Source organism: Diabrotica virgifera, chromosome 4 (assembly GCF_917563875.1).
Source record: "Diabrotica virgifera virgifera chromosome 4, PGI_DIABVI_V3a".
In the NCBI taxonomy this organism is placed as follows: domain Eukaryota; kingdom Metazoa; phylum Arthropoda; class Insecta; order Coleoptera; family Chrysomelidae; genus Diabrotica; species Diabrotica virgifera.
The window spans coordinates 155,625,755-155,638,210 of NC_065446.1; the positions used below are offsets into that span (position 1 = coordinate 155,625,755).

Here is a 12,456-nt window from a genome sequence, read left to right on the forward strand (position 1 = left end):
TTTTTCCATAAAATTAATAATAAAAAAGTTTTACATATGGATACAACTTACAGGGACATACTGTATATATATGGTTTCACCCCTATTCAGCGGTCCCCATAAGCGCGGTCCCCGATTGAGCGGTCTCAATACAGCGGTACCCCGATTCAGCGGTGCCCGATTCAGCGGTCTCAATAAGAAAATAATAATATGACAATGATAAGTAATTAGTTTTATTGTAGGATAAAAAAAACACATTATCCATTTTAACCTATTCTTGTTTGAAAATATACAGGTAATATCTAAGTATCCGGTATATACCCCAGTTAATAGGGAAAAAAATCATCGATTTCAGGTAAAAATGTTCTTACAGGGTTTTCAAAGTTTTAAACATTAGATGAGGGATAACTGATGATAATTCCGTGAAGACGTACAGCTGTTTTTGCTTTTTTTTTAAACAATTGCAAATAATGAAAAAAGCAGTTTTTTGACTATAAAACGTTTCTTGTACATTTTAGAGAAAAATGTTTCAAATAAATGTAGATCTTAAAAAGTTCTTTAATTTGGTGGTAAGCATATTATAATATATAAACAATTGACCGAGATAATTGCAAAAAACCCTCATTTTTGCAGTAAATTATAAATATTAATAACTTTATTTTTTGCACAATGACGTAAAATTTATTGACTTTAAATTATGTCAATTAATGAGTTATTTAAGTGTGCTAAATTTCAACCAGATCGACCAAATAGTTTATAAGTTATTCAATTTGTTTATCCCAGAGAGCAATTGTTTATACAACTGTTCTTGCCCTACAGTGACTCTGTGAGATATTTAGCAGATCGCAGTCGATTATTTGAGACTTTAATTTTAAGACGTATTAAAAATTTTTTAACATTTTATTGAAATTGTTATTAAAAAAACTGTTTGAAAAAGACCTGACTTTTTAGCTTATAAACAATTAGAATAACTTAGATATTTTTTATGTTCCGTGCTTGTATGTAGGCTCAATGAAAAGCTGATGAAAAAATGCATATAAAAAAAGAAAAAATAATTTTATATGTTCATTTTTTATTGTTAAAACTACTGTCCCCAAGAGGGTCCTGTTTTTACTCATTTTCCTGAACGATGCCTCTCAAACGGCATGCTGCAGAACCAAACGCCGCTGAAACGGGTCGGTGGAATCGAGAACCGCCGAAACGGGGACTGTTAAAATGGAGTCTTACCATATATATAAAAAAGGTGTTATTTATCAGGTTATGCGGTCACAAAATGAAAACGATTCTGATAAATATATATATATATATATATATATATATATATATATATATATATATATATATATATATATATATATATATATATCACCTGATAAATAACACCTTTTTTACTCATTAAACGGTCGATAAGATATAAAAAAAAATAACTATATATATATATATATATTTTTATTTTTTAATTATTTTTTTTTATTTTTTAGTTTTTTCTTTGGTTATTTTATTTGTTTAGTTTAATTTTTTTTTCATTGTTTTTTTTGTATGTTTTTAATCTGCTTATCTTTATTATACTTTTTTCACATATCTGTTTCAAGTTTTTTTTTTATTATTTTTATATTATTTTTTCGTGAACACACTTACAATAATATTTTGTGTCGCAGAATTGCTTCCAATGGTGTTAGTTTTTACAATTTCATTTTGCAACGAATTACCGATATGTCTAAGTTAATATAATGACAATTACATTTTTACCAAAAAAGATTTGACGTTTCGAAAAGAAAATTGTTTTTAGCGATTCTATAATCGTTAACTTGTTGATGATGTTATGTATTATCAAAATTGAGGCTGACGTAGATGGACATATATGGCGTTGTGGTCAATGGACATACTTTGGCTGAAAAGATCTGATGATGGAATGTTTTATGCCCTAAGGCCTAAAGTACAACAAATCCTGATTATTTTGTGTATTTCGGCATTATTTGTATGTATTTTATGCGGTTCTGTGTACGAGAATGTTCGTGTTGTATTGTGTGTTGCATATTATGTATTGTGTATAATTCGAGACGTGCGTTTCACATTTTTTCATTCGCTATTGATGTAGTAGTTCACTTCTTTAAGTACAGTGGAACCCCGATAAGTCGGCCCCCGATAACCCGGAACTCCGGCTAACCCGGATCGATTTTTATCTGACAAACATTTCAACAATAAAAATGTATTGCTGTTACAAAATCTCGTGAACCTAATTCATTCATTTGGTGACGTCAATATACGAACGAAACGATTGAATCCGACATTACTGAAAATATCAGGGTGCAGATGGGACCCTGTCGCGCAATTCGCAGCAAATAAAATAGTCGTATGTTTTTGGCTTCATTTTATTTCGGTTATACATACGCATTTTCAAGGTTCACGAGGTTTTGTACCAACTCTATGTAATATAATATTTGAGAGATAATGGGTATTTGTGTAATTTGAACTACATATACCATATTAAAAATGACTCACGGCACACCACATTCATTGCCGTGTTATCGAAAACAACAGGCACCTGTAGTATCCTTTATTTATTTGAAACTGTCTTAGCATTGTTTAGAAAAGGCTATTAAAATTATTTTTTTAACAATGGTCTTAGTCATCACTCTTATTAAATAACATAACATCAGAGACGGTATTGTGTGTAGTAAAGTCGTATTGTTCGCTTCTGTTCTCTAACAAATCTATTCAGATTTTGTGTTTTTTGTCTATAAGGGCAACAAAACATAAAAATGTTGTAGTGACAATAGAAAAGAAACTCGAAGCATTAAGTAGAATTGATAAAGGTGAATCTTGCAGCATTATATGGTGTCGGTACATCTACAGTATCGGATTGGAAGAAAAATAGAACTAAAATCGAAGAATTTTTTGTTTGAATGTTTTTGAATAACAAAAGACAGTTTGGACAATCGGTGCAAAGCTAATAAAGCTAAGAATGAGACTCTTGACGACGCTTTGTATGTGTGATTTTGTGTGGAATGCGAACGTGGTTTACCAGTGCCTGTGTGACAATTATAACGGATTTTATCTGTAAGCATACCATATTTTATTAATTTTTACCATTTTCTCCGGATAGCCCGGATTTTCGATAACCCGGATCGGCCGCGGTCCCGATTAATCCGAGTTAACGGGGTTCCACTGTATTGGAAACCAAAGAATGCTGCACTCTGCTGATGGGTTTGCTTCACATTTTCTTCATTTAGTAGGATGGGGCTGCTTCATTAATTTTTCATTTTTCTTTTTTTTTTCATACGTATTTCCTTTATGATTTATGCTTAAATGTTGTGGTTTTGTACTTGTCTTCTATCAGAAAAATTAAAAAGGGTAGTAAGCAAGTACAACACCACAACAACATTTAAAACAACCAACACAAAATATGTGAATGCAATAGTTTCTATCTGGAAGAAACTGCAAGGCCACCAAGAGTCCGAATAAACGAGGGAAAACATACATCAAAAATAGGTATGCAACGACAAATCACAGATATGCAACAAATCGGACAATGAGCACATAGCAGAACAATCAATAATTATGAAGGAAACACAAGAAAAAAGAATAATCAAAAAGCAGCCTTCATCCCACTAAATTAAGAAAAATATGTGTTAAACCCATCAGCAGAATGCAGCAGGCTTTGGTTGCCAATACCTAAACAAGAAGGGGACCACAGGAATCGTCTATCAATACTTATGTAACACACAATATCCAACACAACGCGAACATTCCCATACACCGAACCGCATAAAATACATAGCAATAATGGAGAAATTTTACATAATAATCAGAATTTAAGGTACCATAGAGCATAAACATCCACCCTCAGATCTTTTCAGTCAAAGCATGGCTGTTGCCTGCAACAGCATGTCTAAGTATGTCAGCCTCAATTTTGATAATACTAACCTTCTCAACAACTTGGCGGTTATACATTCTTTAAACACATTTTACTTAATAATCTTGTGAAAACGATTTCGGGATTGGAAATCGAAATGTCAAATCTTTTTAGGTAAAAATGTAATTGTCATTACAATCAACTGTGACTAATCCCATAAAAACGCAATACATCTTATATATTATTATACTCATACTACATTTTACGAACTAAAACTTACTTGTAGTCATAGCAAGGAGTTCCTACAGTAAACTTAAACGTAGGAGGAAACGTTGGATCCTGCTCTGTCAATTCGCTGAATGCTTCACCCTTTCTCATCACGTACCGCAATTGGTCATGTTCGAACAAAGCTTTCATTTCTTTTTTCACCACTAGTCTTTCAATTTCTTCGGGAGTCTTGTCGAATTCCTCCTTAAGCCGGAAATTAAGGTCTCCCATCCAAAATACGTAACTAAAAAAATATGTGTGTTAAAAATGAATAACCATTTTCAATTTCACATTCTTTTTTTTTATATGTGTTAATTAACTATATTGATTGGGAAATAAGCCACAATTAAATTGAAAAAATAATTTTATTAACGTTTCGACGTCCAAATCGGATGCCGTTGTCAAAATACAAAATATTGATAAATAAAACAAAAATGTTGTTGTTTAGTAAAAAATTCTTCTAATAAATTATTTTATCGCCAACCGTCACTAAAGTCATTAATTATTGTACTCATTTGCAGCCATTTGCGACAGTGATGTAACACTTTATTGTACTGAAAGAAGAATTTTACTTTACCTGCCGCGATTAATCAAATTAACTGAGATTGAATGTAAGTGGTCGATGGCAGTAATCGATTATTTATTTGAGTGACCTTAAAATTTATTTACTTTAATTATTAAAAATATTGTACAAAATTTACGTTATTATTAATTAAATTTATGTATAAAACATAAATCAAAACTTTACAGATTTAGTAATTAGGTATTCAATATTGATACCTAACAACTATAGATTAAACATCGAAATCAGCTATCATGCAAGAGCCTTCTGTCATTACTGTCACTGTCATACGAAATGTTTATTTCGTGTTTTTGTTAATTCGATTATATATAGGACGGTGATATAGTATTTTTACTACAAAAACGTTATTACGTAGGTCAAAATTTTTGACGTAAGAGAACTGTCCAAACATTAGATTGTGACTTTTCATTATTGCCGTGTTTATAATAAACATAGCAATAATGAAAAGTCACATTCTAATGTTTTGACAGTTCTCTTACGTCAAAAATTTTGACCTACGTAATAACGTTTTTGTAGTAAAAATACTATAAATATGTAGGTACTGATAATTTGTTAGCAAATATATTTATTTAGATTGTCTACTATTCATCACGAGAAACGCAACTTCGCTGCGGGAAGCTACATTTCATAAACAATGACGTAACTATTAACGATATTTTTAATTTTTGGTATTTTACTTTAAGTATTAAAATTAGTATATTATTTAAATATAAATACGATAAAACTGTTTAAAATATATTTATTTCGTTGAAATCATGATAACAGAAATATAACTTATTTCGTGCGTACAAAGTACACACACTTTTTTTCATTAAAAGGATGTAATTAAGGAAGTGTTAATGTTTTTTATGATTGGCGATAAAATTGTGTATGCACCACGTCAGTAAAGACTCTTTACTGACTTGGTACATAAATAACTATTATCTGACTCATTTATATCGGCAATTCAGACATATATTACACATTTTAAAGTAGAAGACTTTAAAATGATATTGCCAATATTTATGAGTTGCATTCCTGGGACGACTTTACTAAAAGAAAGTTCATTCGATTACAGGAAATCAACCCAACTCAAGAATATCCGTCACAAAAAAATCATAGCATGTGATTTGTCTTTAAAAAGACAACCACATGCAACGGTGACAGTAAAATTCTCGTGTTAGAGATTCCATAGTAAATCTCGAGGGAAAACCAGGAAAAAAACCTCGTGATACTATCCCGACATCGTAAGTATTAGGTCTTACATTTCGTTTACTCTCAAAAATAATACAAAATTCTGACCTTAATATACATACGATATCATACCTTACGATGTCGGGATAGTATCACGAGGTTTTTTGCTGGTTTTCCCTCGTGATTTACTATGGAATCTCTAACACAAGAATTTTACTGTCACCGTTGCATGTGGTTGTCTTTTTAAAGACAAATCAAATGCTATGATTTTTTTGTGACGGATATTCTTGAGTTGGGTTGATTTCACGTAATCGAATGAACTTTCTTTCAGTAAAGTCGTCCCAGAAACGCAACTCATAAATATTGGCAATATCATTTTAAAGTCTTCTACTTTAAAATGTATAATATATGTCTGAATTGCCGATATAAATCAGTCAGATTAAATAAATTATTAGAAGAATTTTTTACTAAGCAACAACATTTTTGATTAATTTAGTAATATTTTGTATTTTGACAACGGCATCAGATTTGGACTCCGAAACGTTAATAAAATGATTTTTCAATTTAATTGTGGCTTATTTCCCAATCAATATAGTTAATTATAAAAATCCCACAAGGAAATAGCTTCAGAACAACATTATGTGTGTTAAGCATAGTATTTGTATAGTGGATGATATTATTCTTTGGTAGATTCTGAAACACTATCTATTTAGGTAAAAACATTTAAAATAATTGTTGGAGCAAAATATATCGTGGTATTTTATTCGCTAACCAGCAATAGGTAAGGTCAACAGGCAATATCCACGATTAAAAAAGTAGACTGCCAGTAACGAGAAAATACCGCGCAGGAAGATGGCTAGATAAGTTTTCGTCTCCAACATAAATAGTTTCGATGGCTTTGGGAAAGGTCCTACAAATATGTAGGATAGGTTATTTAGAAATGTCTCAACCAAATAAACACCACTGGCTGAACTGGGAACGTGACAGGACACCGAGCTATGTCATTAACTGCGGATTTGTTAATTGAAAATGACAAACACACGCACACATCCACGCACGCACACATACACACACTCACGGACCCACACACACATATACTCCATCTAATTTACTTACCGTTTCACGTCATCCGCGTCATAGCCCGAGACGTCACATGATACCAACACGAAATATTTAGGCGGTAGTTGTGTTCTTTTTTAGAATCACTTGGCCGAGTACACTGGCGTTACAGCCACTAGGCATATTTTATTATATACGCGTAGAAATAATATTTAAAGATTTCTATTAATGTTAACTTAAAGAAATACACAATAATATGTTTCATTTAATTTGTATAAATGGATTATAAAGCGTTTTTATGAAGCACATTTGTTCGGAATACACTGTAACTATAATCGAACGAAGGTGATATCTTGGCATAAATTGGTAACATTTATTTGACAGTTGCGGTGATGACACTTCATATTTGTTATTCTTTACTATAAGTATTTGTTTTATTATATTTACTGTTTTTATTATGCACTTTAACCTTCGGAGTACGGAGATTATTTGACTTACTTAGATTACGAAGATGGGTCAAGCGTGACCCATTCTCATTTTATTTATAAGGATGTTTTAAATAGTCAGTATTAATAAACAGTATCTTTAATTCAACAAAAAACAAACAAACATAACCATTATAATCCTAAATTATTGTATTTAAAATTTTTAAGATGGTTTCCCATGGGTATACACTAGTTCGCTGCGGCGGCCAGATTTTAATACCTTACAGAAAACGGGCATAGGTAAATTCGCTCCGGCCATATATTTGAATACGTATACCCGTAAACAGAGACGGCTGCGATTTACGTGTACCTACAAACATATTAAAAATATTTTTCGAAATCCGAAGACCGGGTCAGGACTGACCCGGCATCATAGATGTTACGTAGAGGAAAAACTGTAATTTGCATGTTCACGAATTATATACGAAAAAATAGACTGAAACAAATAAGGAGAACTTACGATCAATCGGATTTGTAAAAAAAATTATTTCATAAAATATTAAGAAATAAGTGAATTTCGTGAATTTCGGGTCACGCTTGACCCAGTCTTCGTACTCCGAAGGTTAACGTAAGATTATAACTTAATTCTTGTTTTCTATTTCTAAAGTTTTTATTTATTTACATTGAATATTAATTTGTTCTGCTGTATAATCCACTTCCGCAAAAATTGTGTGATGTATTTGATTTAAAATGAATTCAAGAATTTTTTGTAATTGGGCAACAATGTCAACTTAGATCTCTAATGTAAATAATGACGTGCAACGGTAAGTAAATTAGACGGACTGTACACAGTCACGGACCCACACACACATACACACTCACGGACCCACACACTCACGCACACTTTGTGTAGGTACTGATGTATGTCCAGTGGCGATTGTCACTGAAAATTATTTTTCACGATGCGAGAAGATCTCAGAAGTAGTTTATCTTTACTGTTTGTAGACTGTAAACTTTGATGCTCAGTTAAGTTTCCGATGTTTCCCTTTTTTCATTGATTTTGTTGATACATATTTTCCTATTTAGTTTTTTTGTTTATTCCTCGTATATCTAATTTTAATTTAGTTTAATCTAATTCCTTTGTAGGTATTTAATACCTTACATTATACATCATCATTCTCTTTGCCTTATCCCTATGCGGGGTCGGCTTCTCTAATTGCATTTCTCCACACAATTCTATTCTGGGTCATATCAATATTAATCCCCTTTACCGACATGTCCTAACTAATCGTCTCCCCCCACGTCTTCTTTGGTCTTCCTCTCCTACTCCTTCCAGGAATCTGCACTTCAGCTACTCTTCGTATTGGATGATTAACGTCTCGATGTTGAACATGACCAAACCATCTCAACCTATGCTCTCTTATTTTGGCATCAATTGGTGCCACACCTAGACTTCCCCTAATATACTCATTTTTAATTTTATCTTTTCTTGTCACTCCACTCATCCATCAAAGCATTCTCATCTCCGCCACATGCATTAGTTGTTCCTCTTTCTTTTTCACTGTCAGTTTCGTACATCATAGCCGGTCTTATGGCTGTTTTATAGAATTTTCCTTTCAGCTTCATTGGAAGTTTTCTGTCACACAAGACACCATTCGCTTCCTTCCACTTCATCCATCCAGCCCTAATTCTACTGCATGCATCTCCATCTATTTCTCCATTACTCTGTAATACCGATCCCAGGTACTTAAAACTATTGCTTTTTACAATCAGTTCACCATCCAAAGATACCATTTTATTTGTAGTAACTCCATCTTTAAATGAACATTCCAAATACTCTGTTTTTGTCCTACTAAGCTTTAAACCTTTTTCCTCCAGAGCTCGTGTCCACTGTTCCAGTTTTTGTACTAAGTCTCTTTCACTATTTCCTACTAACACGACATCATCAGCATACATTAAGCACTATGGAATGTTACCCTGTAGTTTCGCTGTTATCTGGTCCAAAACTAATGAGAATAAATACGGACTAAGCACCGAGCCTTGGTGCAATCCTACTTTCACATGCAATTTATCAGTCTCTCCCACAGCTGTCCTAACACTAGTCGTTACTCCCTCATACATATCCCTCACAATCTTTACATATGCACCAGGGACTCCTTTCTTATTGAGTGCCCACCACAGAATCTCTCGAGGAACTCTATCATATGCTTTCTCAAGATCAATGAATACCATATGAGCGTTTGTTTCTTTACTCCTGCATTTTTCCATCAACTGCCTTATAATGAAAATTGCGTCTGTTGTTGATCTGCTCTGCATAAAGCCAAATTGATTCTCGGATATGTCGGTCTCTTCACGTATCCGTCTATCAATTACTCTCTCCATATTTTCATGGTGTGGCTAAGAAGTTTTATAGCCCTGTAGTTTGTACACTGCTGTATATCTCCCTTGTTTTTGTATACAGATACTAGTATACTGCTTCTCCATTCGTCTGGCATTTGTCCAACTTCCATAATTCTATTAAATAAACCTGCTAGCCACCTTGTTCCTGTCTCTCCCAATGCTTTTCATACTTCCCCAGGAATATCATCTGGTCCTACCGCTTTTCCTTTATTTATTTTTTGAAGAGCTTGAGCCACTTCCTCGTTTGTTATTTTGGTGACCATTGCTGCTACTGTCTCCGTTGGCTCCACAGGCTGTCTGTCAAATTCTTCATTTAATAAGCTGTCAAAGTACTTTCTCCACCTCTTTTTGACATCCTTTTCGTGAACTAGTATTTTATTATTTTCATCTCGGATACATCTAATCTGATTAAAATCTTTTGCTTTCTTTGCTCTCTGTTTGGCTATTTTATATATCTTCGTTTCGCCTTCCCTGGTATTAAGTTGATCGTATAGGTTTGAATACGCTTCTGCTTTAGCTTTTGCTACTGCTACTTTCGCTTACTTTTTCGCAACCATATAGTTTTGAAGATCTGTGTTGGATCTGGTTTCTTGCCACTTTTTAAATAATTTTCCCTTCTCTTTTATTTTTCCTTGACCGTTTGACCACCACCAAGTCTCTTTATTCTCAAACTTTTTTCCTGACGTTTTCCCCAGTATTTCAATAGCAGTCTCTTTAATACTACTGGCCATGTTTCTCCAAATTGTAGTAGGGCTTCCTTTCATATTCCAACATATTTTCTCTACTATTCTTTCCCTGAATAGACCTTCTTTCTCATCTTTTAGCATCCACCACTTGATTTTTTGTGGTCCTCTTTGATATTTTGGTTTATTTTCACTTTTTACTTCGATGTCCAGAACAAGCAGCTTATGTTGTTGGCTTACTGTCTCACTAACTATTACCTTGCAGTCCTTGCATTCACGTATGTCTTCTTTCCTTATCATGAAATAGTCTATTTGGGATTGATGTTGTCCACTTTTGTACGTAATAAGTTGAGTTTCTCTCTTTTTAAAGAATGTGTTAACAATCGCCATATCTAGAGCTGTTGCTAATTCAAGCATATCATCTCCAGCTTCATTTGTAGTTCCAAAGCCTAATCCCCCATGTATTGCTTCGTATCCTGCCTTGGCTTGGCCCACATGTGCATTGAAATCACCTCCTATTATAACTTTCTCCTCTGACGGAATATCACTCAGGACGTCTCCTAATTGGTCATAGAAAGTCTTCTTTCATTCTCACCCAGACCTGTTTGAGGAGCATACACACACATACACAACATTCAAAATCCTCTTTATCAATTACAAATTTCACTGACATCATTCTATCACTCGTTCTTACAACTTCCACTACGTTATCTTTCATTTCACTATCAGCAATTATACCAACTCCATTTCTAGTGTTACTACTCCCTGCATACCACAATTTGTATCCTTCACCTAGTTCTTTTGCCCTTTGTCCTTTCCACCTAGTTTCTTGAATGCAAACAATTTGAACTCTTCTTCGTTTGAGCGCATCCACTAACTCCAGACTCTTACCTGTAAGACTACCAAGATTCCACGGCCCTATCCTGATTTTTCTAACCTGCAATGGTGTTCCCCCTGAGATAGTCCTCACCCGGAAATCCTAACGGAGGCTCATTTTACTTCCGGCACATTTTACCTCAGGAGATGCCATCATTTCAGTATAAGTTTAATATCATTGGAGAAGGCCTTTTCATTATTATGGCCTGAAAAAGATTTTGTTTGGATATTTGATGCCTGAATGCCTTTTCTATCAGCACCATACCCTGCCCTGCACGTTTAGCCAATACACCAGCAATGCAGCCAAAGTGCAGTATTATCCCACACCCGCCTGCATTTTTCTGTATAGGCCAGGATCCCTGCTGTAAGGACTGCCCTATAAGCCAATGTATTGTTGCCCGTATCCCGCCGCTAGGAGGCACGTACTTTATTCGGGACACAACTTGACGAAAATTATACATAATTTTAAAATTTCACCCTGTATTATTCATAACAGGCCCTACATAATACACTTTTTTAATGTGAGGTTGTTTAGCAGATTCTAAAAACATAAATATACAGAGTGTTTCATTAATATTAAAGATCATGGACTATGCTAAACTTTTGTGAATCACCCTGTATATTTAAATGTATGTTTAAACAGTGCATATTTGAATTTAAACATTGACATGTCCTAGCGTTCTTTATAATTTTATAAAATAAGGACACAAACAATTTTATTCCATAAATGGTTTCAAGACACCATAATTTCAAAATTTTACCCTGTATTATTAATAATACACCATACATGAAATGGTTCGCTGAAATCAGGTAGTTAAGCAGCTTTTAAAAATATATAGGGTGTTCTATTAAACATAAAGTTTATGGAATATGCTAGGCTTGCTTGAATCACCCTGTACATTCAAATTTAGGTTTAATTTTTATTATATTTTTATATTATTTAATTATTCCATTTTTATATTTAAAAATGGACGGGTTTTAGCGTTTTTAAAAATTTTTTAAAACAAGGACAGAAATAATTTTTCCACCTATGTACATCTACCGAAAGTATACTTTTCCGGACCTGATTGTAGGGAGCAAAGTCGTACTTTTCCTCCCTAGGGAGTACAAGTAAAAGTGACGCCATGGTATGTCATTGATGGAATAACTTATTGA

General features: G+C 33.5%; 1 protein-coding gene across 2 annotated transcripts in view; it reads right to left on the bottom strand.

The window, feature by feature from the left end:
* The window catches only part of LOC126883970 (phosphatidylinositol 4,5-bisphosphate 5-phosphatase A-like), a 236,386-nt gene that overhangs the window by 19,353 nt on the left and 204,577 nt on the right, over positions 1 to 12,456 (bottom strand). For both annotated transcript variants that reach the window (XM_050649739.1, XM_050649738.1), the window contains exon 4: positions 4,116 to 4,346. In XM_050649739.1, coding sequence (XP_050505696.1) covers positions 4,116 to 4,346 — 231 coding nt within the window. The remainder of the gene's footprint in view (positions 1 to 4,115; positions 4,347 to 12,456) is intronic.